The sequence below is a fragment of the Malania oleifera genome, chromosome 3, assembly GCF_029873635.1.
Source record: "Malania oleifera isolate guangnan ecotype guangnan chromosome 3, ASM2987363v1, whole genome shotgun sequence".
Lineage (NCBI taxonomy): Eukaryota > Viridiplantae > Streptophyta > Magnoliopsida > Santalales > Ximeniaceae > Malania > Malania oleifera.
Window position 1 is genome coordinate 43,480,920 of NC_080419.1, and position 21,102 is coordinate 43,502,021.

Genomic DNA, 21,102 nt, shown 5'->3' on the forward strand with positions numbered 1-21,102 from the left:
TATTTTGCTGAATATGAAAGTTAAAATATTTTATAATTAATTTACAATTCTCCATGAGGATAAAATTGAACTCTTTGTTAAAAAGTTAACCTTTATTAGAATAATTTTTGTTTTTGTTTCTCATGTCTACAAGTCATGAGCTTACTTTATCGAAATAATATTTAATTTACTCGAATTATGTGCAAAATTTTATAATTTTAATTCCTAGTTGTACCAAAAGTTAAATGAGTGTGTAAATTGTAATTCTTTAACTAAATTCTTTATAACTATTTTTTTTTTGTGTATTTAACTATAACATAGTAAGTTTGTTCTTTTAAAGAAACATAATATTAATTATTTGAAAAGTATTTATTAGATTATCATTTAATTTTTATTATTTATCTTTTAAAAGTTTGATTATTATTCATTTGAATGATATTGATAGTTTACAATTAACTTTCTTTTATCAAAATACATGGTAATTTCTTTGTATCAATTTTTTCTTTCAGTACCAAGTAGAAAATAATTTTTTGTTTCAATACCAATTACACATACAGTCTACATATGCATGAAATAAATGGTAGGAAATACAAATAAAATTAATGGTAGGAAATATATAAAATCAAATTCAAGTAAATCAACTACAAAATCATAATAACCCTAACCTCAATCTTGGGGGTTTCCAGCAAATACTTGTAATCAACCACGAATTTATTAAACACTTGAATTAAACTAATATATTGTTCACAAAATCAATAACGTGAGCAAAAGTTGAGGAAGTTAATTACATCCCTTATCTCCCATCTTTTATACCTTCTCCCCAACGTTCGATGAGTAACGGTCGGCGAGTCCTATCCAACGGTCACCTGCTCTCTCGTCCAATCGCTCGGCTAGCTCTGCCCTCGTCTATACCTCTGCTCTGCAAAGCCCCTCTCTGGTCTTTTTGCAATTTGTTTGCAAGTAAAGGAAGGAGAAAAGTCAATATTCAAGCAAAACTCGCTGAATGGTTTAGCGAGTTTTGCCATGCGTCCAACAACGGATGGACCAACGAAACCCATTTTCGTCTAGTGATATTTGCCATGTGTCCAACGCTACAATACTTTGTCAAACAAATTTCATTGGATTAAGTAGTAAGATTTAAATGATAATCCAATGGAGTATTAATGTATAGCAAATCTCGCTGGACCAAGCAGTGAGATTATGTGGAGAATAATTTTGTTAAAATATTGTTTAATATATTATTATAAATGACTCCTCAAACCGACAATTTAATACCCTGATGAGAGAGAGAGAGAGAGAGAGAGACATTCCTTTGATTTTGGCTCGTTGAACCGACAATTTAGTAGCGCTGATGAGAGAGAGGGAGTGTGATATTCTTGTGAAGAGAGAGAGAGAGTGATATTCCTGTGATTTTGGCCCGTGGAACTGACAATTTAGTACTGCTGATAAGTGAGCGAGAGAGAGAGAGGGGGAGAGAGAGAGAGAGAGAGGATGTTTTTCTTAGCACTTAATTGATCCGACACTTGAGTCACATAAAACTCTACAACAGAATTTTAGCTATTATTGCTGAAACAGAAACAGAAACAGAAACAGAAAGAAACGAAAGACTTGAGATGTTACAAAACACGCTAAGGATCCAACTGATCATAACCACAGCACCAAATCCGAATGCATGCACTCCGCCAAAATTCTGACGCCTGCCATTTACACAGGGGGGTTTCGGAATTTAAGGACTTGGCAACCCACCACAGCCAGATCCACCGCCGACTCCCCCGCCAGCACCACCACCTAAACCCCCAGCGCCGCCGACTCCACCACCCACACCCCCACCACCTCCAGCCCCGCCAGCTCCTCCACCAGCACCACCAAGGCCTCCTACTCCCCCAATACCCCCCAATCCGCCGATTCCACCGATACCACCCAGGCCTCCTATTCCACCAGCACCACCTCCTAAACCGCCACCACCGCCCAAGCCGCCTGCCCCACCGCCTAAACCACCACCCGCACCACCCAAGCCGCCCACTCCACCAGCGCCACCGCCAAAACCGCCACCGGCACCGCCCAAGCCGCCTCCTCCGCCAGCACCACCGCCCACACCGCCACCACCCAAGCCACCTATGGCACCCACACCACCAGCGACACCACCAACGCCAGCAAAACCGCCGATTCCGGCAAAGCCACCAACCCCACCATATTTATAGAAGTTCTTTTCTTCTTTGAGGCCAATAGGAGAAGCTTCAGTGGGAGGTACTTTGGGTGCGCCTGTTTTGAGGGCAGCGGAATTAGTGGTACGTACTTCCTGCGTCTGGTTGATCTTTAGACCAGCGTCTCCGCGTTTACGTAGACTCCGTGCACTGGCGTGCACCGTTCCCAGAACAAGAACAAACAAAATATACCACCTTATTGCCATCTCTCTCTCTCTCTCTCTCTCTCTTGGAACCTCCGAGGTAGTACTGCAGCTGAGCTAGTGTTGCCTGAAGTCCTTTTTATGGCAAACTTAACGGTAGGTGACAGTTGCGGTATTAAAGAACCATAGTAAATGTGAATGCTTTTGTCCCCCAATTTCGAGAAAAAGAAGTTAATTTTTTTTTTTTCTTTTCACAAGATCAAGATGAACTAAACATATGCATGAGTGTGTGTGTGTGTGTGTGTGTGAGAGAGAGAGAGAGAGAGAGAGAGAGAGAGAGAGAGAGAGAGAGAGAGAGAGGGATTATTGCAAGCCGTAGGATATGATGTGCAAGATCATTCCCTTCGTTCGGCTGGAATTAACCTGTCCGCTCAGGATTAGTTAAGTGACCCATACACAGACTCCTCGACATATGAATTCAATTCAAATTTGAGGTTTAAATTTTAATTTGGATGAATTTGAATAAAATTTTTAATATTTTTATATTATTTTTATTTAACTTATATAAATTTAAATCATAATTTAAATTTTGAACTTTTAACACAAGGTAGCATATTTATACTAATTTTCTTTTTAAATAGTTTTTATATTCACTTCAAAGACCCAATACTAATGAGATATTTTATTAATTATATAGGAACTGTATATCATGGTATTCCTTTCACATGTTCATTTTGGCATCGGAATTAGTAGTTCCACTATTATTAAATTCTCTAGCAACAAGCTGAAGAATTCCTAGTATTGAGGAAAACATTTCTAAGTGTTGCAATCATTACTACAAATAGGACGAAACATACCGTCACTAACTATGTTATTTACATTCCTAAAATACTTTAAGAACGTCTTTTTCTTCGCTTCCAAGTTTTCTCTAAATGTGAGTTCCTAATGATATCTTGGGATGAATGTAAATTTTCGCCCCAAAAGATAAAATCTTTGAAGGCAAAATAATTATTTGTTCTCATACGTTGACATTTAAAGACACCTATTTTCATCCCCTAATGTGCATATGAGAGCGTTGTTTGAAGATGTGCTTGCATAGTTTTTAGATTCTTTTACAAAATAACTCATGTAGAGATTCATTTTCCTCCTATTTTCTATTCTATTAAATCCAATGTCTTCTTTGTCTAAAGACATCTTTTGAGACCCAACTACTTTGTCAAAATTTTCTTTTCCTCTTATGAAACTGTAGATTATTTCAGATTGATCTTCTATTATTCTTTCTATAGACTAGTTATCTTTAAATCTTTCTCACTTTCACAAGTGGTTTGGAATTTTAAGTTCTCTAGTTCTTTTGTCATCTTGTTGATTTTACTCTCTAGTTCAGTAATATATGAGTCTTTTTCTTTTTCAATAGAGTGAGTTGACTCTAATTTGTTCATTAACATTTCATTCTCGCTTTTTAGTGTGGTGTTTCTTTTGGACACCATAACAAAGATTTTATGCAGTTTAAATAACTCTATTTGTAATTCAGTGTATGATGACATGCTGTCACAAAATTTACTACAAGATTAATTCATCACTAGAGTTAATGAAGGAGTTTGAATAAAAATTTACCTCATCATTTAACACCATGAGCCAGAAGTTTGCCATCTCCTAATCACTTGTGTCTCTTTCCAAGCTACTTGAGCTGGAGTCATCCCAAGTTGTGGCCTTCATTGCCTTTTTCTTCTTCTTCTTCTTCTTAGATTCCTTCTTGAACCGTGGACACTCATGTTTAATGTGACCTACCTTTTTGCAGTTATAAATGTTGGAGGTTCTGATTTTTTTTTCTTTTCTGCTAGTTTCTCCTTTGTCCATTTTAGATCCTAGAAATTTCTTAGTAAATTTCTTATTCTTTTTGAAAAATCTACCTAGTCGTCTGGGGATTAATGCTAGTTCTTCTTCATCCATCTCTTCATATTCTTCATCGCTCGAGCTTTCTTTGGAAGCTTTAAGTGCGATGGATTTCTTAGCTTTGCCAACTTCTTTTGTTCTTTCATTATTAGTCATCTCATACGTGAGAAGTGACCCAATGGCTTCGTCTAAGGTCATGGCTTTTAGGTTTCTACCTTCAGTTATAACTGTAGCCTTGGATTCCTAAACAGACAGAAGTCCTCTAAAGATTTTCCTAATCATTTCTTATGTTGGGTAGTTTTTCCGAACTGCATTTAGGGATTTTATTATATATGGGCAAACCTAGTGATATAATTGGTGTGATACCAAGAGGGGGAGGGGGATGAATTGGAGATTTAAAATTTCTTCCTAGGTTAAATCAGATAGCAACAATATTTTGCAACCTAGGGTATTTCTAAGCAGTATCAATTACCCCAATTAATTAAGTGTGCAAATATTTAAAACCAATATGACATTCTCTACAAATTAAATATTTGCATACATCAAACACATCATATCCCATTTTAGATTTAAAGCGTGTATGTAAAATAAATAAGCTATGTGTGCTGACATACACGTATGTTGCATATCTCATTTAAATTAAATATGTATGCATGTAAGATAGTTATAATAATAAATAAACAAGCATACACATGTGAAAATTAAAGTACAGGAATTTAAATGTGAGAGAGAGAGAGAGAGAGAGAGAGAGAGAGAGAGAGAGAGAGAGAGAGAGAGAGAGAGAGAGAGATAATTTGTTATCGAGATTCGGCCAAACCAACTTACGTCTCCGCCTTAGGCATACCGCCCAAGGATTCCACTATACCTGCTTACTTAAACGAGCGGAGCAGAAGCCATTTATAACCTCTCTTTACGAGACGAGGAATACCCCAGCTACACTTAATGGACAGAGCCATAACCCAGCCACATTTTACTGGCGGTACTAAAACGCAGCTTAATTACCAGACTGAGCCCAACTGGTCTCCCTTACGGGGTGGAGACTCTCCAATTCAATTTACTGAATTGAACCAAACCGGTCTCTCTTACGGGGCAGAGACTCCCCAGGTCAATTCACGGGATGAGCCAAGCTAGTACATAAAAATATATATTTACAAAATAATGCTTTTAATACAAGCAGAGGTGTACACAATAAAAACTCTTAAAGTACTCTCATATGATATGAATTAAGCTCAGAGAGTAAGGGCGTTTTCGCAATACAAGTTTTATAATCTTTGAAAATGATATATATGATAAAAATACTTCAAAAATTTGACCCCATTAAAAATTTTATCTCAAAAATAATTTTAAGTAAAAATGTAGGAGAACCTATGTTGTTTGCTTCCAAGGTGATTTTTGCACAATAGGAATGTATGATCTTTGATTTAAAAATATGGAGAAAGGCATTTCAAAGATTTGAACATGATAAATTTGTTCTCTAATAAAGATTTTGCAATAAAAATTTGTTTGAAGAAGCTATGATTTAAGCTCAAAAATATTTGTGCAATAAATACAATTTGAGCATTTGAATCTTGCAATAGATGTGCAAAGATTCAAAAGTTTTAAAACAAGTTCTTCCAAAAATATTTATCAATGAAATAACTGGGAGAAACTCTAAGCTTACTCTCAAAAATGGTTTTCAAAAATAATGAACAAGTGAGAGTAAAAGCTTTTCAATGAAAATAAATGGCCAAAAATAAATGCTCTCACATAGAAAATTTTCAAGAAATGTGATGGAATTGGTGTCACTACAAAAAATAAGAATATTAGTGATAGTTTTAAACCATCACTAATAATCAAAAAATCGTCACTAATAGTATTAGCGACAGTTTTCTCAGTATTAGTGACGGTTCTAACTTTGTCACCATATCTGCAGATACTAATACTTAATATTCAAACTGTCACTAATAAATGAGTATTAGTGACGGAAAAAAAAATCATCACTAATAGCCTACGACCATCACTATAAATTATACATATGGTTGGCTCAAATTCGTCACTGAAACACGTGTATTAGTGATGAATTTAATAACCGTCACTAATATGACTGTAGTAGTGATAGTTAATAAACCGTTACTAATAGTATGCTTTTTGTGACGATTATTTAAATCATTACTAATAATTAACTATTAGTAACGATTATGGGACTATCACTAATATTTGGCCCTCATAAGGTTGGTTCTATAGTGACGGTTTTCGTCTTTTAGTGACGATTTCTAAACCATCACTAATACTTCATCTCCCCATTATTAGTAACGGTTTTGCAAACCGTCACTAATGCTTTGAAACAATTAATTTTTTTTTTTTGAAATTTCCTATAAAAACCTGTAATTACATTTTAACATACATAAAATTGAACCAAAATTATTAAAACATTCATAAATTATAAAAATTTAAAATACAAATTGTTCAAAATTAAAATAAATACAAGTACAAATTCAAATTAAAGTATAAAAAAATAATTTTGTTAAGTTAACAAGAAATATAGGAAAAGTTAAAAGTTCCATGCATTCGACCCGACTGAAGTGTCTGACATCGTCGTAGTATTCTGAGAGCCGCAAACCCTACAAAATAATAATTTTACAAGAAATTAGCTTGCTAGTATACAATGTTTGAACATATATGTACATAGCATGATTTTGTGCTCATCACCGAAAACAATCCATATTTAATCATAAAGCTTTAAGAGTTAGGCATGATGTTCAGAGTTTTCAGAAGAGCCTCAATATTCAAAAAGAAAAGCACGTGATGCAAATGGGTTCTTCATGCTCTATTTCTAAGAATGATGCTCAGCTTCTATAGATATGTTCTTATGCATGCATTTTCAATTTAGGATGAAAATAAATCTTCATTTAGCAATCACTCATCATTTCAATAACAATTTAAGCATGCATCATATTATAAACATTTAGCACTTGATTTTTAGGCTTTGATTATTTTGGAAAAAATTTTAATAAAAATTCAGCAGCATGCCGTTTATAAATAGAACATTTCCTAAACTGTAAATCAAAAAGAATATACCAGATAGCCTAACAGTTTAGAATATCATACAAAACATAAATCACTGCATTTGCCATGAAGATGACATTCCAGATAAGGCATGCAATCCAGTAGCTCAAATAATAGTTCAAACAAAATATAAATCATCCATCAAAGAAATGTAATCATTCACTTGGTTTGCAAAAATGTGACACAAATTTTTACGTACTTATTTGAGTGGGCATCCAAGAACACGTCTGAACTCTGTGAGAACTTATGGGGCAGACGGGTCCAGGATTTTTCTCTCTTCCAATGCAAGCCTTTTGTGCTGTCGCTTCTGATGATTTGCAAACTCCGTGAATAAATCCCTACGCTCCTTAGCTATCCTGTATTCTACAGTTCCTGAGTGATAGAACTTTAATTCTTCGCCAATTATAGCATTTGTGCTCTGTAATTCCTACTGCAAGATGAGAATCATAAAATCAATTATGCAATTTCACAACAGAGCTCAAATAGTAGAACAAAATCTCAGTTTTATAGTTGATGATATTTTCTAAAAAAACATCAAAAATAAAAATGAAAGTACTTTCTAGAGACTTCGGTTTTAGGTTCCCAATTAATGGTTTAAACATCCATGCCTTGGTATCTTTTCAGTTATCACCCATGGTCTGCAAAAAATGAACAACACAATAAAAGCTAATTGAGAAGGGAAATATAAGATCTAATGAAAGCAATTACTCCAAATCAAATATAATTCGATATAGAACTAGGGGAAAAAGCGGACACTGTACAATCAACAATAATAATGCATTAAGTTGATACCTTCCTGTTGAAGATGTTATAATATGATTTGAATTCTCCAAAAATTCCCATAATTTCTCTAGGTTCTCTTTAGAATCCAACACAATGATTCCCCTCGTGTATGTTTTTGAAGACAAGCTTGGGAAAATGTTGGCTTGTGTTGATATGGTAGTTTGCTTCTGTATGAATTCAACAACTATTCTTGGGGACAAGTCTTTCTCCAAATTGTCAATTAACACAAAATGGTCAGAGTCTGTGATTCTATTTATACGTGAAGTTTCCCCTCCCATATCTAAATCTTGCTCTATAGACTGAGACAAAATTGACTTGTTCTTGACATTTGAACTATAAATATCCTCATTGTAGGTAGTACTTCCAACACTAGAATCACCGCCTTCTTTTGAATCTAAACCAGACACTAGTAGGCTAGTAGGCCAGTTCTCCATTATTAAATTGTGTCTACGCAAAGTATGTCCAATTCTGAACAGAGTAAAGTACATTATTTCATAAACCAAAAAAAGAAGTCAACCGCATACCATATAGAACAATACAAAGTTAATTTGTAGTTTCATTTTGACAAGTAAATCCCCTTTACAAGACTATACAAAAAAGAACATCCATTATTTTCTATCCACTAGATGTGTTGAAAATATAAAAACATTCACAAAAGCAATTAATCAAAGTAAGATATTAATTGATTGGATAATTATCACAAATTTTGAGGCTCCATTACTCCCTACACAGCTTCAAGCACATCCTCATCACATTTGATGAGACCATTAGTGACCTTTCAATTGTCCACATTCCATCAACCAATGTCGTTTTAGTGTATTTTGGATCCTTTAGTTCAAATTACTAACATTGTATAGTAAGGGGAACATATTGTACATTTATTTTAAGCTGCTACTAATACAAATATATATATATATATATATATATATATATATATATATATATATATATATATATACATGTTTTAGGCACTTGAACCTCCTCCCTCCTTTCTTTGCCTAAGCGCATGGGTGGGTTGCTCGTGAAGATGAGTACATTTTAATAGGGTCATTATGAGAATATTTTTGTAGCAGTCGACAGATGACAACAATTCTTGATATTATCCACGAAGCAAAACTGCATATATATCAAGTGATATATTGGAAAACATCGCCAGTGTGGTTGACACCATAGACGAGAATCTGGATGAGTTGAATATAAAATAGAATGAGCAACTAATGTCCCTTTAAGTAGAATGCTTGAAGAGAAAGACCGTCACTAGTAGTCTGAAATTATTCGCTAGCTTCACCTTTATAAGTCGACTGAAGATCCCCCAAAGGGGTGGATTATTAGTGATGGTTTTTTAACATTGTCCTTAATAATACATGTTAACGAAAGAACAATCTGTGTTTGATTGGTTGAGTTTAGAACAATTTCACTAAAAGTAAAATTATCATCTTGCGCTTCATTTAATTGCAACTGAATTAGGAAGAAACATAAGTGGTCGGTTTCTTGTTATATGTCTTGAGGATATAAGGTAAAATGGGGAGTTTTTTCATTGTATTTATGAAATATAATTGGTGATTGCTATGGGAGATTTTCCACACGTGTATGTTTGCATTTATTGGTATGATTGTTTTGCATACACTCCTTTAATTTTAATTGGGATATGGTTTAGTGAATCGGAAAATTAATTATTCCGCAAAAGTTTTTAAAACCCAATTCACCCCCCACTCCTTTTATTTTACTTTTCCATTTTGTTCATACTTCTTAAGAGCATATGCAGTTGCATGTGATGTGCACAAAACTACAAGCTTTTGATCTTCACCCAAGTGCTCAGCTAGTATCCTAGATATATAAAAATATTGAAGGATAAAAAAGTAGGGATCTCTGCAACTTTATAGATCTGAAGTATGGGAAAGAGGGAATGAATCTATAAATTACTTTGACCAAGTGGTCACGGATGTGTTAGGACTACCGCATTTGGTTTGGACATCGTATACTCGACTTGGATGCCTAAGTGCTTAAAACCACTAAGTTTGTTAAATTTTTTTGTATTCTAACTTTGCTTCTAGAATGTATCTTGGAGACCACGGGAACAGGAGATGGGTGTGACAAGAAACATACCTGAGTGCACCAAAACAACTTAAGCACCTTTAGTGACATGCAACTGTCCACAATCAACCCCAAGGCCTCATTCGTTGCTCCATTCATTCATTGTCTCTACCTTCATCTTTGAAGGTCCTTCACTATGCTGGTTAGGATTCCTCGATGCAAAGGAATCGCAACCTTCCCTGTGCATTCTTGATTGATCAGATACTTCGCTACACACCAAGATTCCAACTAGCTCATTAGCACCCAAGCACCTAACAAAAGACCGTAGTTCATCATCTAAACTCAACCAATCAAACACATATTGTTCTTTCATTAACGTGCATTATTAGGGATTGTTGGCCTAACTAGGCTTTTCAATCTTGTTTTGATGATAACAAATGAAGAATATTTTAACATGTGCTATTGAGTGACTTTATTTCAAAATTAAGTAAAACAACACTCATGATCATGGTAGCAAGCTAGAAATCAAAGTCAATCAAGTGAAAGCTTCTTAGAATATTAAAGCAATAAAAGACAAATGAAGAGCTTAAAGGCTAAGTAGGACTTGAAGTAAAGTTGAACCTCAAGAGACTTGAAGACTTAGAACTAAATGAGTTCATGCTTAGAAAGATATATGTAAGTACTTCAATACAATACTATTTAGATATATGAAGCTCTTTAGGATAAGAAGACTTAGAAACCATTTCTTCTAAAACCCTTGAACATGATTTTGAAAGAGTGGTAGTTGAGCTTTTTAAAATGAACTAGAGTTTAAAAATCAAAACTGAAAAAGAGAGGACTAGTCAGCTAACTGACCAGTTTTGAACTGGGATCAGTTAGCCGATTGACTCCCTGGTCTGTCTAGCTAACTGACTATTTTAAACATAATTGAGTCAGCCGATTGAAATATTTATCAGAATTAATTTTTTGAGAGACAAAATGGTGTCAACCGCCTGTCCAGCCGACTGACTAGTACAAAAATGACCTAATTGAGTGAGTCAGCCAACTCACTCTACGAAGATTTTGAATTTGAACTATACGGGAAGTTTTTCAAAATTAATTCTATGATTTAATATCTTTTGAAAAGTTACCTAAATATTCCATGTCAACTTGTTAAATGAGGAAAATTTTCTTTAAGAAATCTATAAATACATCTCTTACTCAATGAAAATATACGCTCAAGCAATACACGATTTCAATGCTAAAACTCTCCTAAAGCTCATACTTGCTCACACTCTTGCTGGAGGAAAACTCTATGAAATTGTTAGTTGATTAAAAAGTTTTGTTTTTGATTTGCAACTGAAATTTCTATATCAATAAGAAAGAACCATCGGTGACTTCTAAACCTTGAGCTTCATATTTTCTATTTAGTTTAGATTTTGAAGTACGATTCGTGATTTAACTTGTACAACTTACTCTGTGTTTGAGAGTGTTTTTGTATGCTAAGTTTATCTTGTATTCTTGTAGATTGTGATGATTCTAGGATTGTTGGATTTTTGGCTAAGCGAGGGGATATCGCTTAGAGAGGTGTTGCTCTAGCCTATTTGAAGGAGTGACCGAGTGAGGGGAGATCACTTAGAGAGGCAGACTCTAGCCTAATGAAGGAGTGTGTAAATGGTGTTGTTCCACCCAGCAAATGAACTCGTTTTAGTGAATCCTTTGGTGGTTTGCCAAAGGCGAGGACGTAGGCTACGTATAAGCCGATCCTCGTAAAAACCGTGGTCTCACTCTCTCTTTCCTTTGCTCTTTATTTTGAGTATATATATAAACTGCGTGGATGTTTTAAATTCCTTAATCATAAACACTACGCGGATTTGATATTAAGTAAACTTAAGCTTAATTTGTTTTTGGGATTGTGAAAACCGAAAGAGAGTACGTTGGTTGATCCATTTTTTGCGAAAACAGTAAGGAAGTACGTTGATTGGTGAAACACTCAAAGATTCTTTAAACTGAAAGTTTATTTAACGTCTAAGCTTTTGGAAAGAGTATTGGATTGCACCTCATTTTAAGAAAGCAAATTCATTAACTACAAGGCTGTAAACAAACACAAGCTGAATCTTATATCTTAGTTTGGATATTGTGGTTGATTGGAAAATTGATTGGTTTGATTGATTGATTGATTGGTAACTTGTTTTTTTAAATACTTGTGGTTGTAGATGGAAAGTATTTATTGTGCATTTGAATAAATCAATAAGAAGTAAAGAATTCATTAAAAGAAGAAAAAGAAGTTAAGGATTCTTGAAAAGAATTAAAACGAAAATTTTTAAATCCAATTCACCCGCCTCTTGGGGCTACACCTTAGTTTTCAATTGGTATTATAGAGGGGTTATAACAAATCCTAACAAGTAGTTATAGAATGATCTAATGGCACACATAGGAGTAGCTCACTTTGGAGAGGGTCAATCATCAACCCAGCCACCCATCTTTTGTGGTTTGAACTATACTTTTTGAAAACAACGTATGAGAATATATATTCAAACTATGAATTGGAAAGTTTGGGAGCTTGTCAAGGATGCTGACCTAATTCCCCTTAAACTAGTAGATGGAAAACAAGTTCCTAAGGAGAAAAAGGACATGACTGAAATTGATCACAAAATGCCACAAGTTAATTCTAGTGCTATGAATGCTTTATATTGTGCTTTGGATATGAATGAATTCAATAGAGTCATGGCTTGCAAATTAGCCAAGGAAATATAGGACAAACTTGATGTAACCTACGAAGGCACTATGGATGTTAGGGATAATATGATTGATATGCTTGCAAGTGAATATGAAGCTTTTAAGATGAACCTAGATGAATCTATAACTAGCATGTACACTAGGTTCACTCACATAATAAATTCCCTAAATGCCTTAGGAAAAACCTACACTACCTATCAGATGATAAGAAAAGTTCTTAGAGGGCTGCCACCTATATAAGAACCAAAGGCCACTGTAATAACGGAAGATAGGAACCTTAAAACCACCTTTTTAGATGAACTAATAGGTTCTCTACTCACATATGAAATGTCAATGAATGAAAGAAATGGTAAAACCAAAGCTCAAGTTATAGCAGTCAAAACTTCAAAAGAAAACTGTAGTAGTGAAGAAGAGATGGATGAAAATGAACTAGCCTTCATATTTAAGAAACTTACATAAATCCTTAGAAGGAAAAACAAATTCAAAAGAAGAAACCAAAACTCCGAATCAGATGAAGAAGAAACTAACAAGAAGAAATCAAGAAATAAAATTTCTACATGTTATAATTGCAACAAAGCTGGACATATAAAACTGAAATGTCCACTACTTAAGAAGGATTCCAAAAATAAAAAAGGCAATGAAAGCCATTACTTGGGATAATCTAAGTACAAGTAATTCCGGTGATGAATCAAGTGACAAAGAGGCTGCTTATACTTGCTATATGACATGAGATGACGATGAAGAACATTGTTCCTCATCCAAATCGAATAATGAATATGGCAGTGATTCATTTAATGAATTTGATGATGAGAGTATGCTATCTTATGAAGAAATTTAAAATTATTTATTCAAGGTTCATAAGATGTTAGTTAATGTGACTAAACGATACACATCATTGAAAAACAAGAATGAAGGAGTTATGAAAGACTTAGAAGCTAAAAATCTTACTGAAAAGGAAAAAGATTTGAAAATCAAGAAATTAGAAAGTAAGAATGAAAAATTGATGAAAGAAATAGAAGATCTAAGACTCCAAACTTCTATGGAAATTGAGAAAGACATATATATTTCTGAATTAAAAAGTAAAATCAATAACTTGTCTCAAGAAATAGTGAAATCACAAGTGAATGTCGATGGCAAGAAGGATATAGAGGTAAATGATCTCAAAAGACAAATTGAAGATAAAGAAAAAAATCATTTACAGTTTTACTAGAGGGAAAGAAAATTTTGACAAAATAATTGGATCATAAAGAATGTCCTTAAACAAAGAAGGCATAGGATTTAATGGAACCGAGAATAAAAGAAAAAAGAATTTCTACATGGGATACTTTACAAAAGCCTTAAAAAATTATGCTAGCACCTCTTCTAATGCCTATACTCACACTATATGCTACCTATGTAAGAAGATGCGACATATAAAGTTTGAATATCCATTAAAGAGGAAAGATGTGAAAAGTAAACAAGTTTGGAAAGTAAAAGAAACTTCTCTTGTTAAACCATCCATACCCAAGAAAATATGAGTACCAAGATAAAAGTCAAGTTCATAAATCAAGGACTCCATAGATGTTAGGTATTCCTTTTAGAAATTAGGAAAAAAACTTAATCACATCTTCTACAAGGATATTGAACCAGTTGAAATGAAAAATGAGTTTTAAGAAGCCTAGTGATGCTTATCATATTAAAACTAATAAAAATTGTTGGCCTCAATCAATGAATGAATCGTACAAGGCTTAAGTTAGAAAACATTAAGATTTGTAAAGCAAATTTTGGAGTTCATATGAAATCAAAAGAAAATAAAATCTGAAGCAAATTGAGCTCATTGCATAAAAGAAGAGAGCTTGATAAAGAAGTGGTCAGCCAACTGACCATAAGATCAGCCGACTGACTGAACAACACCTTTAAGGAGAAAGGATAGGTCAGCCGACTGAACAGAAGCTCAGCCGACTGATTGATGGTAATTTTTTTTAAAAAACAAGTTTGTAATGAAATACTTGAGCAACATAACAACAATCCAAGCAAAAGTATAGTACAATGCACATAATAATGATAAACTTTATGCTTATGTGATATGCAATATGCTACATGTGTATATCTTGAAATTGGCATCTTGAAATCTTTAAAGATGATAAAAATATTAATGATTTATGGCTCAATGTATTTTGAAAATCTGAGCATAAAGTTATTAAGCATGATTTAGAAACATGAATTTTGAAATGACTTGATTAATTCTTGACCATGTATGCTTATGATGGATCACATGGATAAATGAAAAATTGGCATCTAAATAATTTGGTATCTATGAGTAGGGCATGATATGACATCAACATTAGTATCTAAGAAGTATATTGGTATCCATGAATATATCAATTGGTATTTGAGCAAGACAACATAATTATAAGCATGTAATGATATTGATGATATTGACATGATATTGGTATTTGATATTAGTATCCATGAAAACATACATGATATGAATCAATATTTGAAGCATGAGATGATAAACTTAAAAGCATAATTGGTATCAAATCTGAATATATTAAATTCAGGGGGAGTATTATGATTCATTGCTTGTAGTATGATTTTTCCCTAATTTTCATGAATTAATGTCAAAAAAGGGAAAGAATGATGAATTATGAATGACAAATATGACTTTTGAAGTATTTTTAGCTAATATGAATGTTGTACAACATATGCCTGTTTGTAAATTTAAAGATGTCACAACACATATGCAATATGAATGACAAATATGAAATATGCATGACTATTTGACTATTGAAACACACTACATATACTATATTGCAATATATTGAGAAGTGTGTGTTCATATGTTCATTTGAACTTAATCTTTTTGATATCTTACTCTTTTTGATTGATGTAAAAAGAGGGAGAAGTATTGAGAAAAAATTGAGCATGGTATTGAAAAATTCGAACATGATATATGTATTAAAAGGAAGGGGCAGAAGTATTTGATAATGAATGATCTGATGAGCATGATATTGTATGATATTCAAATTGGTCTTGAAACTACAAATATTGTTAAGATGATGCTTATTGTAAGGGGGAGTCTTTTTAAGGCTTACTCAAAATTTTGCTCCTCATTTGTCATCATCAAAAAGGGGGAGATTATTGGCCTAACTAGGTTTTTCAATTTTATTTTGATGATAACAAATGAAGGATATTTTAACATGTGCTGTTGAGTGACTTTATTTAAGGATTAAGTAAAACAACACTCATGATCATGGAAGCAAAATGGAAATCAAAGTCAATCAAGTGAAAGTTTCTCAGAATATTGAAGCAATAAAAGACAAATGAAGAGCTTAAAGGCTAAGTAGGACTTGAAGTAAAGCTGAACCTCAAGAGACTTGAAGACTTAGAACTAAATGAGTTCATGCTAAGAAAGATATTTGTAAGTACTTCAATCCAATAATATTTAGATATATGAAACTCTTTAGGATAAGAAGACTTAGAAACCATTTCTTCTAAAACCCTTGAAAATGATTTTGAAGGAGTGGTAGTTGAGCTTTTCAAAATGAACTAGAGTTTAAAAATCAAAAATGAAAAAGAGAGGACTGGTCAGCCGACTGACCAGCTTTGAACTGGGATTAGTCAGCCGACTGACTCCCTAGTCTGTCCAGCAGACTGACTATTTTGAACAAAGTTGAGTTAGTCAACTGACAATTTATCAAAATTAATTTTTTGAGAGACAAAATGGTGTCAACTGCCTGTCCAGTCAACTGACTAGTACAAAAATGACCTAATTGATCGAGTCAGCCGACTTACTCTACGGAGATTTTGAATTTGAACTATACGAGAAGTTTTTCAAAATTAATTCAATGATTTAATATCTTTTGAAAAGTTACCTAAATACTCCATGTCAACTTGTTAAATGAGGAAACTCTTCTTTAAGAAATCTATAAATACCTCTATTACTCAATGAAAATATACGCTCAAGCAATACACGATTTCAACTCTAAAACTCTTCTAAAGCTCATACTTGCTCACACTCTTGCTGGAGGAAAACTCTATGAAATTGTTAGTTGATTAAAAAGTTTTGTTTCTGATTTGCAACTAAAATTTCTATATCAAAAAGAAAGAACCATCGGTGACTTCTAAACCTTGAGCTTCATATTTTTTATTTAGTTTTGATTTTGAAGTACGATTAGTGATTTAACTTGTACAACTTACTCTGTGTTTGAGAGTGTTTTGGTACGTTGAGTTTATCTTGTATTCTTGTAGATTGTGATGATTATAGGATTGTTGGATTGTTGGCTAAGCGAGGGGATATCGTTTAGAGAGGTGCTGCTCTAGCCTATTTGAAGGAGTGACTGAGTGAGGAGATATCACTTGGAGAGGCGGACTTTAGCCTACTAAAGGAGCGTGTAAATGGTGTTGTTCCGCCTGGCAAAGGAACTGGTTTTAGTGAATCCTTTGGTGGTTTGCCAAAGGCGAGGACGTAGGTTGGGTATAAGCTGAACCTCGTAAAAACTATGGTCTCAATCTCTCTTTTCTTTGCTCTTTATTTTCAATATATATATATATAAACTACGTAGATGTTTTAAATTCCTTAATCATAAACACTACATGGATATTAAGTAAACTTAAGCTTAATTTGTTTTTGGGATTGCGAAAATCGTAAGGGAGTACGTTGGTTGATCCATCCTTTGCGGAAATCATAAGGGAGTACGTTGATTGGTGAAACACTCAAAGATTCTTTAAACTGAAAGTATAAGCTTTTGAAAAGAGTATTGGATTGCACCTCATTTTAAGAAAGCAAATTCATTAACTACACGGCTGTAAACAAACACAAGCTGAATCTTCTATCTTAGTTTGGATATTGTGGTTGATTAGAAAATTGATTGGTTTGATTGATTGATTGGTAACTTGTTTGTTTAATTACTTGTGATTGTGGATGGAAAGTATTTATTGGGTATTTGAATAAATCAACAAGAAGTAAATAATTCATTAAAAGAAGAAAAAGAAGTTAAGGATTCTTGAAAAAAAATTAAAACGAAAATTTTTAAATCCAATTCACCCCCTTCTTGGGACTACACCTAAGTTTTCAAGGATGATTTTAAAAAATCGTCACTAATAATCCACCCCTTTGGGGGATCTTCAGTCGATTTATAAAGGTGAAGCTAGCAGATAATTTCCTACTACTAGTGATGATCTTTCTCTTCAAGCATTCTACTTAAAGGGACATGGGTTGCTCATTCTATTTTATATTCAACTCATCCAGATTCTCATCTGTGCTGTCAAGCACACTAGCAAGGTTTGCGAATATATCACCTGATATATATCCAATTTTGCTTCCAAGGATAATATTAGGAATTGTTTTCATCTGCCCACTGCTACAAAGATAGTCTCTTAATGACCATGCTAAAATGTACTCATCTTCACGAGCAACCCACCCACTGATTTTGAGGTGCTTTTATTAATCCTTTTTCATATTCACATTTTTTAATTTGACATTTTGTGTAGTTAGGATTTCTAAAAGACGACTCATTTATTTGGAACTCAAATTATCCTTATACGCCAAAGATTTACGTACTACACACCCGATGTAAAATCCTTACACAAAGGTCCTATATGTAAAACAACTCTTATAGGTTCATATAATAAGTTTCAGATGCAAAATTGTTAAATGAACTCCATGAAAACTATCCACATTAGACAATTTAAAACCTGATTGAGATACAAACATCACTTTCAAAATATTTTAGCATGCAGTATAGCATACTCATTTTAGCGCATGGTTTATGGACTTTTGATTATTTTGGAAAAAAATTAACGAAAATTCGGCAGCATGCCGTTTGTAAATAGAACATTTCCCCATAAAAACATACTCTAAAAACCTAGTTGTTTACACGTAGACCCAAAAAATTGATAATAATAATAAGAAGAAGAAATAAAAAGGAGAAATTGGTTTGGTGCAAGGCCAAACCGTCGACGGTTTTGGTGGAGCTCAGAAAACCATATGGTTTTGAGTTATCGTGGCCGAGTAAGGGTAAAACAGTAGAAATAGTTGGGTTAGAAACGCCAAATCGTTCATAGTTTTCCCTGCGCCAGCTTGCCTATATAAAGGGTTTGAGTTCATTTATTTACTAAAAATCAAATTCTCTCCTTCTCTCTCTCTCCCTCTCTAGGGCTGTGGCTAGCTCTTTCTCTCTCTTTTCGATTTTTGGCCCAATTTCAGCCTGAATCGGAGGATAAATGTGATTTCGAGATCCCGACGATGATTCTCCACAGTTTAATCAGAGCGGTTTCGTAAATTAGGCAATTCAGGAACCACTCCAAAATTAGGGTAAGAAGGTTGTTTTTAAAGTTTAGTTAGTTGTTGGAAGTATATGAGCCTAGGAATATTAAATGACTGTTATTTTGGGGTTGAGTTGACTAAATTAGGGTTTATGGATACAGGGTTTTGTGTGTACACCACAGGCATGATTTTAGGATCCCTGTAGGATTTTCTTCAGGAATCAGGTAAGGGGATAGATTATGTCAGGTTTTTTTTAGAAAATCTATCGGTTCAAAATACAGTATTTGATTATATAAAATATTTACATAATTTTCTTGGATATTTAGGTATATGAGAATGGAATTTATGAATTAGTGTATGTTTTGGGAAATCTGATGTGTGGATTAAGTAAACTTTAGGAACTGAATTAATATCATTTTTCAGTAAAAATATGTTTTCCCCAGATAGTTTGTAACACCCCGAACCCTTAAACCTGAGTCCGGTGCGTTATACCTGATATAATCCTGATAATCCTTAAATTAATACTTTCGCAACGGAAAACATAAACATAATCTCCATATAATATTATACTGTAAACCATAATGTCGTAATACCAGAATTTACTATTTTCTATTTATAAATCCTTAAAATCCAACCATCACATGCATTTCCATAGATACATACTTCCCAAAACATTTCAGTATTTTCACAACCATTTTTTACTCAACATCCTTAAAATCATAACGACATAAAACATAAAACATATACATCCCCAAAATATTATCATATACCCTTTCTCTTTACAATCCTAAAAAAGGCTAAAAACCCTCGAGCTCTCTAAGCCCGACCTTGAGGATGTCCTAAAAAAGAAATAATCATATTTGGGTGAGAAACATCTTAGTAAGGGAAGAAACATATATATTAAAACAGCGTGTGGCTAACATTAGGTATAAAGATATCATTTTAAATACATTTACAAATCATTATCATAACATTGAAATCGTTTTCTAAACCTAAACAATCACATACAAATATTTAACTTACGAAATTATCCAAGGATAGGGGTGATTACCCGCCCATACAAGTAGCACCCCTCTGCCCTAATACTTAGGTAACCCTAAGAACACAACTAAAGCATACTAGGGCACTCACCTTACTCACTAAGCCCTCAAGTATTAGATTAATCTCGGACCCACACAGTTCAACAATAATTTATCGGCAAAGGCTCTAAGGATAGGGAAATCTACCCACCCATACAAGTAAGTTCCCTTTGCCTAGTACGTTATGCAGCTATTACCACATCTGAAGCTACTAGTGCACTCGTCTTTCTCAGCAAGTCCTCAAGTGAAGAGTACGCCCCACCCAAATCATAGCATATTCTATGTACATAAATACTTCTAATATCACAATACATCATTCTTTCTATCTTTATTTAATCATACACATCCATTCATGTTCATAACTTAACATTGCATTGCATTTCACTTTAAGTGACTCTTTCCCATTTGTACTGTTCACGTTTCACATTTCATTTCATTGCATTGTCATTTCATTGCATAACGTTTTCATTTCATTCCTTCATACTACAGCTGGTCTATAGCCATCATCAGTTAGTCCACATAGAAATTCGCTAGAATCTGCTAACATGGTTGTCTTTCAACTGTCTTACATTTACATGGTTGCATTTAACATACACAGGTAACATTGTCCATATCATATTTTATTCTCAATACTTTACTTGCTTAGCCTGCATCTCATACATTTAATATATATATATTTGCATAGAATCTCATGCCACACAATTTAATAGTAATTTCATACATATTCCTATAAAATAGGCTAACCCACATTTAACATTTATATGCTGAAATTACAATTTATTTCTTACATAAATTTCTCAAAAAATTACTTTTTACTTTCATTCGTTTACTTTCATATATACATAACTAAATAAGCATTCTTGTGCTCAGAAAACATGGTTTTACATGGTTGGCATTTTAAATCCAAATAAAAACATACATATATAAATAATACATAAATTTCCCCATTACCTGACTTTCGAGCTATGCTGATT

At 33.6% G+C, this 21,102-nt stretch overlaps 1 protein-coding gene across 1 annotated transcript; it reads right to left on the bottom strand.

The window, feature by feature from the left end:
- Positions 1-1,596: 1,596 nt before the first annotated feature.
- LOC131151852 (glycine-rich protein 5-like) lies at positions 1,597-2,418 on the bottom strand. The gene is made up of 2 exons (XM_058103302.1): positions 2,125-2,418; positions 1,597-2,052 (listed from the first exon to the last, which is right to left on the bottom strand). Exons 1-2 carry the CDS (start codon positions 2,387-2,389, stop codon positions 1,706-1,708), a joined length of 612 nt encoding a protein of 203 aa, XP_057959285.1. The 5' UTR covers positions 2,390-2,418; the 3' UTR covers positions 1,597-1,705.
- Between the last annotated feature and the right edge of the window lie 18,684 nt (positions 2,419-21,102).

What these genes read in the sequence shown, in the direction of transcription:
- LOC131151852 (XM_058103302.1), bottom strand. Translation starts at nt 2,389, where the DNA reads ATGGCAATAAGGTGGTATATTTTGTTTGTTCTTGTTCTGGGAACGGTG. An exon ending in CGGCGGTTTTGCTGGCGTTG is followed by an intron (nt 2,053 to 2,124) that starts GTGGTGTCGCTG and finishes GTGCTGGCGGAG; the next exon opens with GAGGCGGCTTGGGCGGTGCC.